The sequence below is a fragment of the Hippocampus comes genome, unplaced genomic scaffold (assembly GCF_001891065.2).
Source record: "Hippocampus comes isolate QL1 unplaced genomic scaffold, H_comes_QL1_v1.1 scaffold78, whole genome shotgun sequence".
In the NCBI taxonomy this organism is placed as follows: domain Eukaryota; kingdom Metazoa; phylum Chordata; class Actinopteri; order Syngnathiformes; family Syngnathidae; genus Hippocampus; species Hippocampus comes.
Window position 1 is genome coordinate 1,985,584 of NW_017805798.1, and position 18,267 is coordinate 2,003,850.

Genomic DNA, 18,267 nt, shown 5'->3' on the forward strand with positions numbered 1-18,267 from the left:
TTGATGGCTCTTGCCACGGTGGGGGGGAAAAAAAGCTTCAAATACATGAAATTGTTGTTGTTGGAGACTAAATCACCCAGTCAGGATGCAACGCTGGACTGCATCGAAACACGAATCAAACAACAAAATGGAAAATGTTGCATAGCTGATGCCAGTGTGTCAACAACATCACCCGACATTCACAGTTCGAGCTCTTTTATCAAATTTGGCGGCACGCTAAAGATCAGCCGCTTTGATGCAAGTGGAGCACCCGCTTTACAAAGTAATTACGGTTTATGAACATTCTGTGCCCATTTTCATTATGCCACACACTTTATCAGGTGGAAATCACACAGATCACAGATCTTTGGCTCATCCGGTGATCGTCATTCAGCGGCGCTTCCTGATTATCACAGCGTCGATGCCAAATACGAGGCCGCCATGAATTATTCAAGAGATTGTCTGCCGCAATAAAGGACTTCCTACTGCTCTCATATCGAGTCTGTACAACGTGTCCCGAGAGCGCTGCGCAGGTGTAATGTCTCCACCTAAAGGAAACCTGAGGAACTGCGGTTGCCGATCACCATATGAGGACGACGAGTCGGATAACAATGAGACGCGACCCAAATTCCTTTCAGATTCAATGCGGGATTACGGTCAAATTGATTGTGAAATGTCAACTCTAGATGTACTAAATTTCCTCCAGGGCTCTGTAGGAACCTAAATACAACGGAAGTGAATAAATGTTTATCCAAAAAAAACGTGATTTATGTTTATTATTGGAGAATATGTCGTGTCTTTCGGATATTTCCCATTCAATTGCCTTCAAGGCGGAAGGAAGCAATGTGGTCCGGTAAGAACGGCGATGAGCACATTTTTAATTTTTTTTTAACCTCTCTATTGGCTAATTCATTCACCGAATTCTTCATTGTCGGTATCTGAGAGTAACGTCTCTTGCGAAGCTTTCATTCTAGAGGTAAACTGTAATAAAACCAAGAAGAGAGTCAGGAATTTTTGTCTTTTCTGACCAAGTTGTGGACGTCGAGGGAACAATCAAACTAAGGCTTCGTTGATTACTAATCTCGAGGAGCAATAAAGCCAAAACACTGATGAAATAAATGGAAGTCAAGCGAAATTGAGAAGCACTTTGGTTTAAGGTCCGTCCACATTTATGAACGCTGCATGTACAGCGGTGCAAAAGTCATCATGATGCCTCAGTACAAATCTTTTCAAAGTGTCACAATGATGGGGGGGGTGGATCACATGAATCCAGAAAGTTTTTCCTTGACTTTCTCTTCAATATTGGAGAAGTATTTCATTTGGGCAAGCAACTCCTTGGCATCTTGGAGCTCTCCTGCCAGGGAAAATAATAATAATAATAAAGACAAGACAGAGCACAAAAAAGAGGTTCAAGTGATGACTCACTGAGCGACATGGAGCTTCAGCATAGATTACAAAACTAGCATGCAATGAGTGGGAGGAAAGTGGAAGATGTTTCAAAGGGACTTCTTGATGTCTTACCTGCACGCAGGGCGTCATCTATCTTCGCTGTCAGGCCTTTCAGTTTCCCTGCAAGCGAGGAGGATGCGACAAGTTCAACGAGTGCACGTGTACATAAAAAAAAAAGGACCGGCTCTTTCATTGCAAACCGAACATTTAATCACTAAGTGTCTGGGAATGCAGAAAGTACAACAAAGGGAATTTTGTGAAAGAGAAAAAACCCACAGAAACAACAAGAGCTTCAAGAGGAAGTGCAATTTGTCGCAAATCTCTGCAACCTCGGAGCCCAAATGTCCACACCCATCGAGGTCAGTTTATGACCTAATACCCCTGAAAATAACCACATAGTGTTTTTTTAATTTTATTTTTCCCAGCACAAAGGACTCGCTTGCTTAAATATGCCCATTCAAGGGCGGCACAAAACTGCTGAACAAGAAACCAACATGTACAAGAACTCATTTTGTAAATTGTTTTTTTCCACAAACTTCAGCTCACTCAAAATGTTAATATGATTGAGGGGCTATGCTTGTTCCTGCATTATCTTTCCATACACACAAAAAAAGATTTGAGCACCACGTTTCCCCACATTTTTTTATTAGGAAAAAGTATATTGCTGGTTTATCAGCATTTTTTTTTTTTTTTTTAATGAATGATTCGGGTTTGTAATATAGTTGTTGTAAGATAGTGTATGAGCTGTTGTCTGAGATAAATCGACCAACCCAGTGTGTGACCCATACTAACTGCGGATCAAAGATTACATCTGTGTGAGAGGCTTAATGAGCTGAGCGGACATGAAGTCATCTGTTTACATTTGGTGTCCTGGCTGATCTTATCGGTTTCCTCTGGAGTCTGCGCCTGTTCGAGGGCTTCATTGATCTCCATCAGCTCCAGCAGAAACTCGGTATCCACCCCTGAATCCGTGCCTTCGTCGATGCGCATCCCCTTCAGCTCCAGCTGGAAGGCAAGACGACACGGAGGCGCCGTGATGCGTGACATGGTGACATGCCGCATCTCTTGAGACAGACGACGTTAGTCGAGGGAGGTTTGAACGCACCAGATAAAGGCCGCGACTCAAAGGCTTGAGCAGAGTCGAGTAGGCTTTGTTGACAAGCGCCGACTGGTGTGCAGAATACTCCTGTTCTTCCTGCAAGAGAACATTTTATGATGGATTAGCCTCTTTTTGTCGTCCGTAACCATTTGCATAAAACAGCGAAACCTCTTTTGGATCATGGGAGGAAACCAGAGTACCCGGAGAAAACCCAAGCAAGCACGGGGAGAACATGTAAACTCCACGCAGGGAGGCTGGGACCAAATTGGAAACCATGACCTCTGCCTGTGTGAGGCACGTTTGCTAACCAATCAACCACCACAGGTATTATTGAAGGCAAAATGAAAAATGGGAGAAATATTTTGACAGGTATGAGTGTACTTTGAAAGTATATGCAGTCTGTCAGCTCTTTGTGAAGAAAAAGAAAAAAAAAATCAAATAGTCTCATCATTGTTGAGCTGTATTAACAACCAATGCAGTAGGTGGCTGCCTTGTAGAAGTAATGGGCTGTCTACATGTGATGCAGACCCCCCCCCCCACTCCCCCAAGGCTGGAAGATGTCTAATTTAAAAAAAAAAAAAAGAATGGCCGTAGGAGGGTATGAATAAAATAGCCAAAACACAGGCCCTGCCTCAAGAAACCATAGCAGATTCCTCGTCTTTGCAGATTGTGACTTCAGGCTGCATGCGTCCTGTTGCACACGAAGAGCAACCCCCTCCTCACCCGCTCCTTGCTCACAAAGCCTATTTATTGCGCTCCAGTCAAGCAATTTCCTTGTAACGTTCGACAAGGGCACATTTGATCGGCTGTTTACCATCCATCCATCCATTTTCTTTACCGCTTTATCCTCGCGAGGGTCGAGGGTGAGCTTGAGCCTATCCCTATTGCTTTGAATCAGCAAGCATCAAAGGAATAACTTTGCACTTGTGCTTTGCTTTTTCTTTGGCTTTTGGGACAGTGAACCCCCCGCAAGGTGGACAGTGACCAAACACAAATAGCAAAATTCCGGGAATAATGAACATCACCCCAAAAAAGCTTTAGAATTGCTTGTCGAGGCTAATAGATGCCACAAGATGGCAGTAGAGTCTTACTTATGTCTAAGCGAAGTTCCTTAACTCACTTCAACATAGTTCAGTGTGGCGATTCATTGTCGGTGCATGATTTTGCCATCAAAAACACACTTTTATTGTTGGTGGTGGCGTTTTTAGAATAAGGCTGTTCAGGTGTTTGAGGTGTCACGAAAGCAAACATTATTAGCTTAAAACTCCCCCTTGTGTGTAAAATATATCTTTTAACAAAAATCTTGCTTTCTGCTGGGTTTTTTCCATCCAAAACAGGTGATTTGGGTGAAACCAACCCACGTGCTACTTCTGAAACAAAAAAAAAATGGAATAAGGTAGAAACAATTTTTTTATGTGATGACAGAGTAGTCTAATCTTTGTGTGTTTATACACAATGTTCTGTGATAGCTGACATAGAAAGACGAAATGTATTAGGTACTCAGTAAATAACAATACTCTGTTTTATAGTATTTAAAAAAAAATTGTACCATGCATGACGAGAGTGTGGTTAGGTAATTACCGAATGTCAAGTGCAGTACAACTGATGTAGTCTAATCATGAAAACGCCAGCCTATGTAATAAACATCGGTCACTAATCTAAAGATGCATCTGAGAAGTGTCAGACAAACATTTCATCACAAAATTAATCACAATTTCCCCGTTGTTACCCAATTCCCCATTGCCATTTTAGCAACATGAATAAAATCAGAATGCTACTACATACAGTGCTCAACATAAATGACAGCACCCCAACAGATCTGTCAGATTACCTCGAGTTCATTTTCAGAAGCAACATTTTCTATGGCACACACAAAAAAAAAAGTCGAACTCATGAGAGTAATCATCATCATCATATTTCAAAAATATTATGGTTTGTTCGCGGATAAGCGGATAAGATTACTTTTCAACAAGTGTACTTGTTTACTCATGTATGTTGAGGACTGTGCAGTACTTGAAAAACACTTAAGAGATGGGGAAGCGGCAGACCACTCACGGACCGTGCTCCGGGGCTGTTATCCACTTACAAACCCCTGCCTACCGCAGATTTCTGGCTGAAGTTGTCTGGATGTAGGGAGCGTTGGAGATGCAAGTATCTTTTCTGCAGTTTGTGCATGTCCAGTGCAAATGTGTCCTCACTGTGGGGGGGAAAAGGGAATGAAGATATATTTATTTTTTTTCCCAAAGGTGCTGTTGAGCGACTTAGTCATGATTTGTATGTCAGTTTGATATAAAGTAATCCCTCGTTTACAGCTTGGGTTACATTCCAGACCACCCAGGCAAGAGACAAAATACACAAATTGGCAACCAGGCATTTTGTTTATGCATTAAAAACATTATAAAGCGTAATACAGTAATACCAACATATTGTATATGCATCTGAGGTGCAGGTATTATTTTGGCCACTTGCTCGCTTGTTGTGGATGTCAATTTCTTTGAACGAGTGGTGGCTAACAATGTTGATTTCCCTTAGGTGTCTTTTATTAAGTGTGAAGTGATCCCAAACTTTGACAGCCTCTTGCATTTGACATTCTTTCCTCCTGGCTTGCAGTGATCGCTACATGAGTATACAGTGGGGAAAAAATGATCAATCAATGCAAAATCCCGTAGAGTAAATAATATGAGATATAAATAAGGCCCCCCTCCACCCAAAACGGACATAATTTCGCAGGCTGATAATTTGGGCAAATCTTTTGTCTATGCCTGAACCTCGAGGCTGTCACGAAAGCGGTTATGTATGACATGAAGGTTTGAAGAGCCTTACCAGTCCATGATGCTGAAGAAGGATACTGCCTCATTAGGAGGCTGGACTATTTTACAGGACGAGCAGAAGAATGTTGGGCTTGTGTCAAAAGGTTCTTTACACTTCCAACAGTTAATTGGAACATTGCATGTGCTGCACCTCCTGATTGTCGTGACGTTACTTAGGTTGCAAGCCAACTGTCTTTGCTTCCCAATGGCTCTGAGGGACCTGCTGCTCCAAGTGTCCTTAGCCAAGCCAACAACCGAACAGCTTGCTGGACATATAACAGCTTTGAAAACGGCCGGTTCACTCGTGACGAGCCGGATTGTGAGCGACAGCGTCCGGAATGAACCTACTGTTCGCAAAATGCTCAATGACACCATTTGGGAGTTTCAAAAAAGACCCTATTTGAAGCTGTTTTGCAACTAAAAACAAACACATAATCATCTCCAGTAAGCGACGTTTTCTTCTACGTTTAGTAAAAATCATCACACTGCCACCTATCGGTAGGCGGTGACGGATAATGGATTGTGCTCAGAAAACAGCGCCTTGGTTTAGCTTAGCTTTTGCTGCTCTAGCCACGAAAAGGCAAATATACGCTCCTTCCAGTGGTTCTGGATTTAAGCACGCGCCTTCAAACACAGTAAGTCGACGCCTCAAGCTGTTTTCTCACAACTTGTCGTCGTCCCGCTGACAGAGTGTCCGCGGCGTTTCTTCCCAATTGAAGTTCCAGCCCAGATGACACAAAGAGCCGGGTGGTAAACATGTAGCTACTTAGCCCCGCTAGCTAAGAGCGCTCATGGCTAGTGCGCTGAAGATGTTCGTGTTGACCGCACATCACATTCACTTGCGCAATGCCCTCACCCCCCCCCAAAAAAATGAACGTTTTTTTTTTTTTAATACAAACGTCGCATTGTTCAATGAATATCTTTATTAGCCATTTTGACAAAGTCCGTCTGTGCTAGTGTCACCTATGTTGGATGGCTTCTGTGTCCAACTTCTCATTAAGATTAATCACACAAACTATGTTTAATTTTACTTTCTCACCATTTTTTACCACGTGAACATACAGTAAATGTCACGCAAGCCCATCTCGATCTACCGAATCATCGTGCGTGCGTGCGTGTGTGTGTGTACAAGCCCAGCTCGATCGACCGAATCATCGTGCATGTGTGCGTGCGTGTGTGTTTTGTTTTTCTTTATAGGTTTCACGGGTAAGCTCATGGCAGTAACAGTGGTGATAGTCCATGAACGCTCATGGACTCACAGAAAACGTCTCATCCATCACCAACTGCAACAGGCACTGGAGCCCAGATAACACAGTGAAACTGGTAAGTTTGTACACACACAGGCATGTGATGTGATGGTGAGTAGAAAAAAAAGGAGCTCTGAAGTTGAGCCAGTATAAATGTCATTTTTGGCCGCTGACGCAGACTTGATGTCCCCGACTTTATCGTTTCCGAACAAAGTAGACGCCTGCGATGACTGCCAGCGCCTGCCTCTTATTGTCTAAGTGTAGGTGTGTTGGGGAGGTGAGGGAAAAGGTGACAGTAGAGTATCCCGGAGAGGCAACTGACTTGGAGACAGTACTTTCTATAAGGTAAACAGGATCTCTCCGACTGAAGGTCGAGGGGGGTGCAACTCAAGGCCCCCCACAGACAATACTCTGGGTATTATTAACGGAAATGGCTAAGAATAGAGAACTAGCGAGAGAGGTGGCTCCTCTGGCCGTCGCGTTGTTTGGGTTTAACATGCCAAAACGGAACATCATCTTTAGAGGAGTCCCTCGCTGGGCGTGCCGCACACACACTGAGCCAGGAGCTGATTTGAAACACTGATGGACAACATTGACAAAAGAGCTGACGCGGAATGTTGCTCACTGCAAACGGGTGGACTTATTGCTCTTTACAGTGGCGTAAGTAGAATCCATTTTCTTCTCCAAATGCGTGTGAATAATCATATGTTCATTTTATGATTGTTTAATGGTATAATGCAGAAACTGTGTGGAAGTGTATTAAATGACATGAAGATAATACTTGCATGTTTGTCTAGCAAAATAAGTTGGACCATCTGAAAAATACCCCAAAGAAAAATACTGTCTTGAGTTGAGATTGCTTGATTTTTACTTTGCGTAAAATGTTCCAAGGATGATGAAATAGATTTATAATAAATGCCTTTAATCATTTCTTCTTCTCTTCTAATATTGCAGTTTCATTGTTTTGGCATCTGAGCCAGCCACTCCAACTTTGTCAATCGGATCATTTGCTTTCAACTTATGCAAATCTAAATGATGGAAAGACTACAAGGAGACGCAAAAAAAAAATTGCACTTTCTATTTAATTGAGTGATGAGTTTTGGCTGAGAAGTCCGCATCCGGTTTGGCACCCCATTTCAGAGATTAATTGGACCTGTTAAAGCAAAAGCCTCATATTCATTATAGTGAAGTCTATGAACGGACACTTTATCGGGGGAAAAAGCCGGAAGCTCATTTTCACGCGCTCTTCAAGCAGTGGTTCTCAATAGATCACATTGTGTAACTCATTTTTATCAAGGTTTGACAGAAATATGAACTATAGATCAGAAATCCTGTAGCACCCGTGCACAGTTCATTTCCGAGTACATAAACACGCCACTTGTAAGTAACAAATGGAAACAACAAATTCACACTTATAAAGGGAACTCAACATCCCGCTCTCCGAACCGAGCATCCTAATCCTCAATGTAGCCGTTTGCTCCAACCTGTGCTTTTTCTCCCAGATAAACCATGATCCCCATCACTGAACTGCGGTACTTTGTGGACACGCAGCCGGCCTACCGCATCCTGAAACCATGGTGGGACGTGTTCACCGACTACATTTCCATCGTGATGCTCATGATCTCGGTGTTCGGGGGGACTCTGCAAGTCACGCAGGACAAGATGATCTGCTTGCCCTGCAAGTGGGTGGTCGATCAGACCTGCAAGAAGAACTTAAATTCCTCCTTCACCACGCCTTTTTCATGGGAGCCCAAAGGAATCCGGTACGATTTGGACCGCCACCAGTACAACTACGTCGACGCCGTGTGCTACGAGACTCGATTGCATTGGTTTGCCAAGTATTTCCCCTACCTGGTTTTACTCCATACCCTTATTTTCTTGGCCTGTAGCAACTTTTGGTTCAAGTTTCCCCGCACTAGCTCCAAACTGGAGCACTTTGTGTCCATCTTACTCAAGTGCTTCGACTCACCGTGGACCACCAGGGCTCTGTCCGAGACGGTGGTGGAAGAAAGCGATCCGAAACCGATGAAAATGAACGGCTCCATGGAGCACAAGGAGTCCGTCATCAGCGAAGACGTGGAAGCCAGCGTGCCCATGCTCCAGAGGACAAAGACGCGCCTGGAGCAGGGCATCGTCGATCGAACGGAGACGGGCGTTTTGGATAAGAAGGAAGGCGAGCAGGCCAAAGCGCTCTTCGAGAAAGTCAAGAAGTTCCGAATCCACGTGGAAGAAGGGGACATCGTGTACCGGCTGTACATCCGTCAGACGATGATCAAGGTGGTCAAATTCATTTTGATCATCTGCTACACCGGCTACTATGTGAACGATATCAAGTTCAGCGTGGAATGCAACGTGGATATCGAGAGTCTGACGGGTTACAGCGTGTATCGCTGCGCTCATCCGCTGGCTACGCTCTTCAAGATCCTGGCTTGTTTCTACATTAGCTTGGTGGTGGTGTACGGCTTCATCTGCATGTACACGCTGTGCTGGATGCTGCGGCGCTCCCTCAAGAGGTATTCCTTCGAGTCGATCCGAGAAGAGAGCAGCTACAGCGACATACCCGACGTCAAGAACGACTTTGCCTTCATGCTGCACATGATCGATCAGTACGACCCGCTCTACTCCAAGCGCTTTGCCGTGTTCCTCTCGGAGGTGAGCGAGAACAAACTGAGGCAGCTCAACCTCAACAACGAGTGGACCCTGGACAAGCTCAGGCAGAGGATCACCAAGAACTCTCAAGAGAAGCTGGAGCTGCACCTTTTCATGCTCAGCGGCATTCCGGACACCGTGTTTGACCTGATGGAGCTGGAGGTTCTCAAACTGGAGCTCATCCCGGATGTGACCATCCCGCCCATCATCGCTCAGCTCGTCAACCTGCGGGAGATGTGGCTCTACCACACCCCGGCGAAAATTGAAGCGCCGGCGTTGGCCTTTCTGCGGGAGAACTTGAAGTCGCTGCACATCAAGTTCACAGACATCAAAGAGATCCCTTTATGGATTTACAGCTTGAAGAACCTCAGCGAGCTTCATCTCACCGGGAATCTCAGCGCGGAGAACAACCGCTACATCGTCATCGATGGGCTGCGGGAGCTGAAAAGGCTCAAGGTCCTGCGTTTGAAGAGCAATCTCACCAAGCTGCCGCAGGTGGTGACCGACGTGGGCATGCACCTCCAGAAGCTCTCCGTCAACAACGAAGGCACCAAGCTGATGGTGCTCAACAGCTTGAAGAAAATGGTCAACCTGACGGAACTGGAGCTGATCCGCTGCGATCTGGAGCGCATACCCCACTCCATCTTCAGCTTGCACAATTTGCAGGAGATCGACTTGAAGGACAACAACCTGAAGACCATCGAGGAGATCATCAGCTTCCAGCACCTGCACAGGCTGGTCTGCCTTAAACTCTGGTACAATCAGATTGCCTACATTCCCATTCAGATTGGCACGCTGATCAATTTAGAGAAGCTGTACCTGAACCGAAATAAGATTGAGAAGATTCCCGGCCAGTTGTTTTATTGTCGCAAGCTTCGCTTTCTGGACCTGAGCCACAACAACTTAACCAATATCCCAGCGGACATCGGCTCCCTGCAGAACCTTCAGTACCTCGCCGTAACTGCCAATAGAGTGAGTAGATGAGCCGCCGCCATGCCGCGCGCGGTTAGATTCCGTATTTTCATTGAACGGGATTAAATTGGAACTAAAAAACTGTTTGGTGTTTGAGTGTGGAAAATACGGTACTTGATAGAATAATGTAAGTGCCATTTTAAAACCTGCTGCGTTACCATGGGGCGCCGTTTTCCAGCACATTTGTGAGGCAGATTTGCAGATTATGTCCACACCCAGCACCGTTTATCGCGATTGTTTCTTTCATTCATTGGTAGTTATGTCACAATCGTTACGAAGCAAATCGGTCATCCATCTTTTACCTACGGTCAAAACCAGGTATGAAAAGAGATTTAACCTGGTTTTACCATCACATGGTAAAGTTTTCCCCTTTCAACCACCCTCACGTGCAGATCGAGAGCCTCCCCAATGAGCTGTTCCAGTGCAAGAAACTGCGCACTTTGAACCTGGGCAACAACTGCCTGCAGTCCCTGCCGTCGCGCTTCGGCGAGCTGAGCGGACTGACGCAACTCGAGCTGAGAGGCAACCGTCTGGAGTGTCTGCCCGTGGAGCTGGCAGAGTGCCGGCAGCTGAAGAGAACTGGTCTGATTGTGGAGGAGGACCTCTTCAACACGCTACCCACGGAAGTCAAAGAACAATTGTGGAGGACGGACAAAGAGCAGATTTGAGCGTAGCCGCGAGTTAATAGCTAACCGGGAGGCCAGTCGCAGAAGCGACCGCCCCAAACCCCAGATGGGACGGCGTCATGTACAGCCAATAGAGAACGGGAAGTATTCACTCACTTTGCCACCATTTTTGTTCTTTTAGTGCATAACGTCCCAACTGTTTTTTTTTTTTTTTTTTTGGACATGCACTCCGACTCCCTCATCAGGCTATTTAGCAATAACACAAGAACACTTTATTGATCCCAAAGGGAAATTGGAGAAGCAGTGCCATTGTGATGTTTGTTTACATTTTATGCATCTCAATGATGGCGGAGAATTTTAAGTATGCAAAACAATAGGCCAACTCTACTGAGCATTTTTTTTTTTTAAATAATTCACAAGCACTAAAGAGGACATTCTTCTGTATTCTTAAACGTGTCGTCGTGTCAGCAAGCCACTGAGATGCCAAGGTGACCCTGCATGGTCTTTGTTTTGTATTAAGAAATACTATCGTATCCAAACCAGTGGACTTCGTTTCGGCATCGCCGACAAGAACTTTATGAAGCTCTGCAAAATATTGGAACGTTACGCTCGTTATATCATGTCGTATGTTGCGTCTATTTACAACCTTACAAGTACGCTGTAAAGTTGACAATCATTTAAGTTTGAATCAAAAAAAGGATGTGCGCCAGCTCATGTCGCCTGGATTTACTGTTTTATGCCCATAGTGTAAGCATATACTGTAAAAATCTTGAGAAAAAAAATGTGAGTGAAAGGTGGGAGCCAAATCGATTAATATATGAGAAAATGTGTTTGAACGCATGCCAGAGAGTCCTCTGAACGATTGTTATGTGCAGTCACGGCTTGCTGGGTCTACATGTGGAGCGGGGAAGGTTGCCTATCGGTATTTGATCCAAGCGGCAGCCCCACCAAACAATTCTTAAAAACAAACCTCAGAGCAACAGTCGTGAAATGCCTTGGCTGCTCACAATTTACAATCAGTAATATTTGTTTTATCATAAGTGGAGGATTTTATACAAATGAAATGGCTGCTGGGGAGCAGGGGGAATCCTGGTAGGAGAAGTCTTGGACGTTTTGGGGGTATATTTTTTTAGAAGTCAACATTAGAAAGTAATAGAACAAGGTTACATACCAAGGTCAACCTAAGTCACCCCAAATGAACACATTCTAAGAAATAAAGAGTTTTGTCACTGTTATGTATATCTGATTGCAGGTTTCCTCGCACATGTTCACCCGATACGCACAATAAACTGGAGCAAATGTACTTTTTGTCAATTAAAAACAATACCGTAGATCATCTACCAGTGAGACACACTCGAAAGAAACGATGAGGAGGTATGTTTCTATTTTAACAGCTGTGTGTGCAGGCCACTTGCCTTAACTTCAATTCGCTCTTGTTTTTTTTTTTTAATATACTGTTGCAGTTTGTTTTCATTGCGAGTCTAATACTTTTTACACTTGACCACCAATTAAAGCTAATGTGGAAGACTACTTGGCTCCATATAATCACGGCTGAAACAACAACATTTCTGTGTATTGTACGGTAAATGTTTTGTCATGCATTGATTAATTAATCAATCGGAGCAAACTGGAAAGAGGTCATTGATGAATGAGAACCATTGTGATGTAGGCTATGCTCCCTTTTTATGATTGAATATCGTATTACTGTCATTACTTTGCAAACTTATGTTTAGATATTTCCGAATATAATTGTTTTGGTATGAGAATGATGGGTGTGAGAAATGAAAAATCAACCGTCTTTTGCAAATAAAAAATGTGACTCGTCCAATGACTGGAATATTCAATGGATTCCATTTTTTCCGAGGTTGGGCTCGGCAGGGCATCCACAATACAATGCATTTATTTATTTCAAGGTGGTTCCTTTGGGATTACTGACAAAATGATGCTAGACCACTCAGCTACATTTTTTCATATTGTAATTGACATGAGACTTTAATAACCACTCATAACTTTTGTTTGCATTAAAACCAATGGCAAATTGAGAAACATTCGAAACCACGTACGTTCGTGACTTTTTTTAACAGGCTTGTATTCCTTTATATTATTCTTAGAATAGTGTTTTTGTTGTTTTATCTTTCAAAATACCCAAATACACAAACATTTTACTACGGTAAGATTATTCAGGAGTAGCCATGTTGATGTTAGGCATCGTATACGACAGAGGTCCTCGGTTTACGACAAAATTCCGTTCATACGTCAGCGACGATTTTGTACGTAATTCGAAACGTGCTATCGTCTGTCGTTTACCCCAAACGCAGGAATGAAACCATAATTTCAATAAATATTTCTACAAAAACTACCCTAGGGCATAAATATTAAGAATATAAAAAATTAAGTAACTGAATCTGACTTTTCTGTACTCAAAGTGTCGTATGTCGGGACGGAAATCGGGTTCTATCTGTACAAAAATGGTTTGCCGGAACCTCTATCCGTCCAAGAGATATATCCACACGGATTTATTTCGTCGACACACTCATGCACAGTCGAAACGTTTAAAAATGGTAACTTTTGTTTTTCATTTGAGAGCCTCCAAACCTGTCATAATAGAACATACTATATTTCTTATTTTTTATGTATGTAATTTACAAAGAACGAATGGTTTGTTTGTAGTTCACGGGCCAAATTTATAGATTTTTTTTTGTCTTGTGTGTTTCTCCTCTGGTGTCTGTCTGGATGTGTGCAGGCTGTTACACTTCACACCGATTTAGGAGACATCAAAATCGAAATATTCTGTGAACGCGCACCGAAAACATGTGAGGTAAGTAAAAGATCCATTCCGCCTTTCAGATTGTTCTTCGTGACGCATTCCCAGCTTGGGGAAATTTGTTGTAAATTCGTTCTTTTTAGGAATACATATAGAGAAAGGAGAGTTGATATTTTAAGTTGTGTTTCAACTGAAAAGGGCAGGAGACCGAGTGTCAAAGTGGATTTGAAAACCAGGTTTAAGTGACACCGTCAGGGAGGTATTAATATAACAGTTCTGAAGTTCCAGATTCGAATCTTTTCGCCATCCTTCAGATGTGGAGTTTGCATGTTCTTTCTCCCATCCCACATTCCCCAAACATGCCGAACTCCATAAATGTGTGAATGGAAATGTTTTTCATTTTAGAACTTCCTCGCCCTGTGTGCCAGCGGCTTCTACAAAAGATGCATCTTCCACCGAAACATTAAAGGCTTCATGGTGCAAACTGGAGACCCGACAGGTGGAAAACCACATTGGAGTGATTGTTTACAATGACACTGTTGCCGTGGCCTTTTTGTGATTTGTTCTGCATGCAAAATCACACAGGCACTGGTAAAGGAGGAACAAGCATATGGGGGCGCAAATTTGAAGATGAGTTCAGCGAACATTTAAAAGTAAGAGGGCCCTTTTTTTTCTTCTCTTTTTCAAATTTTCACTTGCGTAAGAACTTGGAAGGTCAGATGCCATGGAGCAGATGCAATTTGGAGTTCTACCCTAAATTTTCACACTGACTTTCCTCGCACTTCAGTCGACCAAATTTCAGCCAGCTTTTTTTGTCTGCGTGTTTCTTTGCTATTTTTACTTTCCTGGAATGACAGTGGTAAGTAATTTTGTGCTAACACTGACTGGTATTTCGAACTGTTCACAATCCGCTCTTCCTCTTTTGGCGATGAGCAATGTTTAGTAAAATCCTCTTTTGTTTGTTTCAGCATAATGTGAGAGGAGTGGTCTCCATGGCAAACAATGGTCCAAACACAAACGGCTCCCAGTTTTTTTTCACCTATGCCAAACAGCCTCATTTGGACATGAAGTATACCGTCTTTGGAAAGTACGCACAGTACCTAATGGCAGCACTTAAACTTATAACTGTGTACAAATGCAAATTTTATCGTGAAGTATGTTAAAGTCTCAATGCAAAAAAAAAAAAGTTCCTTAATCTATTCGAAGAATGCCAGATCATTTATTTTTCGTTCTCCCTAGAATTATTGATGGCTTGGAAGCACTGGATGAACTGGAGAAACTCCCCGTGCATGAGAAGACGTTCCGACCGTTGACCGAAACTCGCATTAAAGACGTCACCATTCACGCCAACCCTTTTGCCGGTTAGAAAGTGTCATCATGATGCCCAAATGTTTTTGTCGGTGTGTTTTAAAAACAAAAAAAAAGTCTCAAAATTGTCAATTGTGAGGATGACATTGTTTAGAAAAGAAAATAGTAAAGCAGTATTCCACCCATTCATTTGTAATTCATAAACTGTATATTTGAAAGTTTTTTTTCCTTTTTTTTTTTTTACCACCAATATTTCTCACTTCATTGCTCAAATTCAACACAGATAGGTTCCGTGTTTCATAACTTTCCATTGAGCATGTGTCTTCTACCATGTGGCCTTTGTCCGCTCTGATGCACTTGTTCAATAAAGTTTGATATTAAAACAGAAAAACTCGTGAGATCCACCCAGTCTGTGTCTAGTTCTAGTTTTACTACTTCTCTAAAAATGCACTCAATAGTAGGTGTGGCAAAATAATTTTTGGGTGGGCGTGGCCAGGGTGAGACAATACCAGAGTGAGGTGCTGTGTAGGCATGTGTGCATGCAGACTTTCTTTAAGTAAAAAAAAAAAAGTTTTGCTGATCTTAATTTATTATTTAATGCAATTTTCTTTAGTGTTGTTTTGCATTTGTTTACGATCTCATGCGCTCATTTGCATACATGTAATCATTTTTCAATTGTTTGCATTGTGCAACCAATGGCTCATTCATTCAAATCATATCTGAAAAGCACAATGACAGAAAAAGATCTTCATCCTTCATGTTGCTTTTTACTTCGGTTTGTTCCTGCTTTTGTATTATGACTGCGTGTGCAAGACTGCTATACTTGATTCAAAAAGCCATGATTGTGAATGGTAGGATAAACAATGACTTCTCAGTTATGTTGTTTGGTTCTAATGGTGTGACAGTCATCATTGTGATCGATTTCGACTAAAAGATGTGAATTTTCATTGAGGTCATTAATTAAATTTTTTTTTAAAAAAGCTTATGGCAGAGCATCCAATGGATCTCAGAACACTACATCAATGTGAAATTAGGAGGAAAAGACAACAGTGAGCAAATGGAGGTGTGGTGATGGCCCCCACGTAGCTCCGCCCATGTATCTCACCATTTTTTATACACTGGCAGCTGTGAAATCCGGACACTTGACCTCAAGTTAGTGGAATGTCGGCCTCGAGTGACGCTTTAAGAGTAAGTTTATTTTATGGATTCAGTCATTTATTTTTCTGATCCTTTCCACTGAATATTTTGTTTCCCCTTAAAGTATATTAGAAGCATTATGTAGAGAGGGCACATGTTGATTAGAGTTTAAAAAAAACAAACTCAAATTAACGGTCAACATGACCACGCCATGAACTGCTAAACGCCTGTTGCTCGTCTGAATTGCTGCAGCCAGGCCATTTTGCACTGGAAAAGACAAAGCCAAGTCTTCCTCCACTAAAATTGATCAATGTCTGTTGAAACACAGCATGACAGTAACACGCTTCCAACGCGGTGCATGGACCCATTTCAAAATAAAAATCTACCATACGTCAACGAACAATTGGACAGCAATGCTTTGCATCTCAAACAATGTATTTGTTCAGTCTTTATTATCGAGGTGGATCATGAACTTTGTCATCACATTTAGGACACTTAAGATTAGACAAGCCTGTGATTCCACCCAGGAAGTTTCCTCCACCTCCAAATCTGATTTAGCATTTCAAAATAATGGTCATTCAACCTGATCTAAAAACGAATCCCTAAATGATCACACAATATCAATCCACTCCTGGGAGAAACTAGACCAGCTCAGAATTGCAACGAGGCAGTTTTATTCAGATCGGATGTTGCGTTTTAAAGCAAAAGCCCTTTGAAATCTGCATAATTATACTATACTGGATTAAATCTGATTAAAAGTTTTTCTTTAAAATCCCTGAATTATCACAAGCCGTCCATATCCAGGAGAAAAGATCAGGGTTCCACCGAAAAAGTCCCCCCAGCTGTGTCATGTCTGTTTCAGGGGTCTTCCCTGAAGGGAAAAGTGACCCTGATCACGGGTGCCAGCTCGGGTATTGGTGCAGGTACGGCCGTCCTGTTTGCAAAACTGGGAGCTATCCTGGCACTCAATGACAAAGATGTGGAGAATCTGAAGAAAGTGCCCAAAGAGTGTACAGAGTGTGGTGACGGAACTCAGGTACTGATGTGTTCGCTAGAGGTGCCCGCACTGTTCAAAAACACAACTTGTATTTTTTGGGGTGGCTAAAACAGTCATTTAAGTTGGAACAACTTTGAAATATAAATTATTGACATTTATGGCAATTTAGGACAACATAAGGAAAGCAAATTGCTGATTTGTATGTAATAATATCTTTAAAGTGGGGAAAAAAACAAGAGACAATTTGTTCTGTCATTTTTCATTTCTTTGTTGAAAATGTGGTAAAGCCAATTTCCACATTAACATAACTTGAAATGTCTTTTGAATCGCTCAATTTAAAATTTTGACTTCATCCTTTTTTTTTTTTTTTTTTGCTTGTTTTTTAAACAGCGTGTCAGTAAGGTCTTAAGAGTCGTTACTTATGCTTTGCGTACACCGTGCAGCATCTGCTTGTGCCCGGCGACCTTACAGACGAGGACACAGTGAAGAAGACGGTGGAGGAAGTCATCGCGCGCTTCGGCCGGCTGGACGTCCTGGTGAACAACGCCGGCATCCTGGCCTTCGGCGGCATCGAGACGTCCGACCTGGCGACGTACGACAGGGTCATGAACATTAATGTCAGGTGAGCGTCGTCATGGAGATGCACTCATGCCTGTTGCACTGTTGTGAGGTCGTTCCAATTGGGACTTGTTTTCTAGATCTGTCTACCAATTGACCCAACTCTGTGTGCCTCACCTGATCAAGACCAAAGGCTGCATTGTCAACGTGGCCAGCGTCGCTGCACTCAGAGCGGTATGGACATTCCTAAGGGGTGGGATTCTTTATCCACATCACGATTCGATTGGATTGTGATTCATGTGGCTGCCGATTACAGTAACCAATTAAAGGTCCCCACTAACAACCGATCCCTGCCATGACAAGTACTTCCCAGAAATATGATTAGAATAATTTCATCCATAAGTACACCACAAACTGTGATCTCATAATCCATCCAAAATCGTTTCGATCGCATCGTTACAGTACCGTATTACATTTCAAAATTAAATGGCTGACAGATGATTTGAGTTTCGACAAAACGCAGCCTAAGTGCACATGTGCCTCCTCGGTATCACTTCATCATATTTTGGTGGACCAATTACTGTAGTACTAATTTCCTATTTGGACAGGGTTTTAGTGCCGTCTTGTGGCATTTTAGGGCATTTTAGAAAGAGGACAAAACAGGCTTTCCCA

General features: G+C 42.8%; 4 protein-coding genes across 7 annotated transcripts; 3 read left to right on the top strand and 1 right to left on the bottom strand.

Moving 5' to 3' along the window:
• Window positions 1-1,112: 1,112 nt before the first annotated feature.
• hscb (HscB mitochondrial iron-sulfur cluster cochaperone) lies at window positions 1,113-6,176 on the bottom strand. 3 transcript variants are annotated; one of them, XM_019885590.1, is made up of 6 exons: window positions 6,003-6,176; window positions 4,628-4,724; window positions 2,534-2,623; window positions 2,289-2,433; window positions 1,501-1,548; window positions 1,113-1,333 (listed from the first exon to the last, which is right to left on the bottom strand). In XM_019885590.1, the coding sequence occupies exons 2-6, from the start codon at window positions 4,700-4,702 to the stop codon at window positions 1,239-1,241; spliced, it is 453 nt and encodes a 150-aa protein (XP_019741149.1). In that variant the 5' UTR covers window positions 4,703-4,724; window positions 6,003-6,176; the 3' UTR covers window positions 1,113-1,238. The 3 variants fall into 3 exon arrangements, with proteins under 3 accessions (XP_019741149.1, XP_019741147.1, XP_019741148.1); XM_019885588.1 differs by lacking the exon at window positions 6,003-6,176 and adding an exon at window positions 5,351-5,841 and having other exon boundaries at window positions 1,115-1,333; XM_019885589.1 differs by lacking the exon at window positions 6,003-6,176 and adding an exon at window positions 5,351-5,841 and having other exon boundaries at window positions 1,115-1,337.
• ppil3 (peptidylprolyl isomerase (cyclophilin)-like 3) lies at window positions 5,855-15,311 on the top strand. Of its 2 annotated transcripts, XM_019885592.1 has the most exons (7): window positions 5,855-5,972; window positions 6,535-6,660; window positions 13,575-13,649; window positions 14,001-14,094; window positions 14,181-14,248; window positions 14,564-14,682; window positions 14,835-15,311. In XM_019885592.1, exons 2-7 carry the CDS (start codon window positions 6,577-6,579, stop codon window positions 14,959-14,961), a joined length of 567 nt encoding a protein of 188 aa, XP_019741151.1. In that variant the 5' UTR covers window positions 5,855-5,972; window positions 6,535-6,576; the 3' UTR covers window positions 14,962-15,311. The 2 variants fall into 2 exon arrangements, with proteins under 2 accessions (XP_019741151.1, XP_019741150.1); XM_019885591.1 differs by lacking the exons at window positions 5,855-5,972; window positions 6,535-6,660 and adding an exon at window positions 13,285-13,392.
• LOC109525242 (volume-regulated anion channel subunit LRRC8A) lies at window positions 6,551-12,656 on the top strand. Its single transcript, XM_019885587.1, has 3 exons — window positions 6,551-6,660; window positions 8,087-10,205; window positions 10,598-12,656. Exons 2-3 carry the CDS (start codon window positions 8,094-8,096, stop codon window positions 10,871-10,873), a joined length of 2,388 nt encoding a protein of 795 aa, XP_019741146.1. The 5' UTR covers window positions 6,551-6,660; window positions 8,087-8,093; the 3' UTR covers window positions 10,874-12,656.
• Window positions 15,312-16,058: 747 nt separating the features above from the next.
• LOC109525159 (3-oxoacyl-[acyl-carrier-protein] reductase FabG-like) lies at window positions 16,059-17,889 on the top strand. The gene is made up of 4 exons (XM_019885450.1): window positions 16,059-16,091; window positions 16,903-17,076; window positions 17,481-17,659; window positions 17,736-17,889. The coding sequence occupies exons 1-4, from the start codon at window positions 16,065-16,067 to the stop codon at window positions 17,887-17,889; spliced, it is 534 nt and encodes a 177-aa protein (XP_019741009.1). The 5' UTR covers window positions 16,059-16,064.
• Window positions 17,890-18,267: the final 378 nt, after the last annotated feature.

Coding starts and splice junctions, on each gene's coding strand:
- LOC109525242 (XM_019885587.1), top strand. CDS start 8,094: ATGATCCCCATCACTGAACTGCGGTACTTTGTGGACACGCAGCCGGCC. Junction 10,206..10,597: donor TCGCCGTAACTGCCAATAGA/GTGAGTAGATGA, acceptor CCTCACGTGCAG/ATCGAGAGCCTCCCCAATGA.
- ppil3 (XM_019885591.1), top strand. CDS start 13,300: ATGGTTTGCCGGAACCTCTATCCGTCCAAGAGATATATCCACACGGAT. Junction 14,249..14,563: donor AGTTCAGCGAACATTTAAAA/GTAAGAGGGCCC, acceptor TGTTTGTTTCAG/CATAATGTGAGAGGAGTGGT. Junction 14,683..14,834: donor AAGTATACCGTCTTTGGAAA/GTACGCACAGTA, acceptor CGTTCTCCCTAG/AATTATTGATGGCTTGGAAG.
- LOC109525159 (XM_019885450.1), top strand. CDS start 16,065: ATGTCGGCCTCGAGTGACGCTTTAAGA. Junction 16,092..16,902: donor CCTCGAGTGACGCTTTAAGA/GTAAGTTTATTT, acceptor TGTCTGTTTCAG/GGGTCTTCCCTGAAGGGAAA. Junction 17,077..17,480: donor AGTGTGGTGACGGAACTCAG/GTACTGATGTGT, acceptor TACACCGTGCAG/CATCTGCTTGTGCCCGGCGA.
- hscb (XM_019885588.1), bottom strand. CDS start 5,712: ATGGTGTCATTGAGCATTTTGCGAACAGTAGGTTCATTCCGGACGCTG. Junction 4,725..5,350: donor TTCTTCAGCATCATGGACTG/GTAAGGCTCTTC, acceptor TCCCCCCCACAG/TGAGGACACATTTGCACTGG. Junction 1,549..2,288: donor GATCAGCCAGGACACCAAAT/GTAAACAGATGA, acceptor CCTCGCTTGCAG/GGAAACTGAAAGGCCTGACA.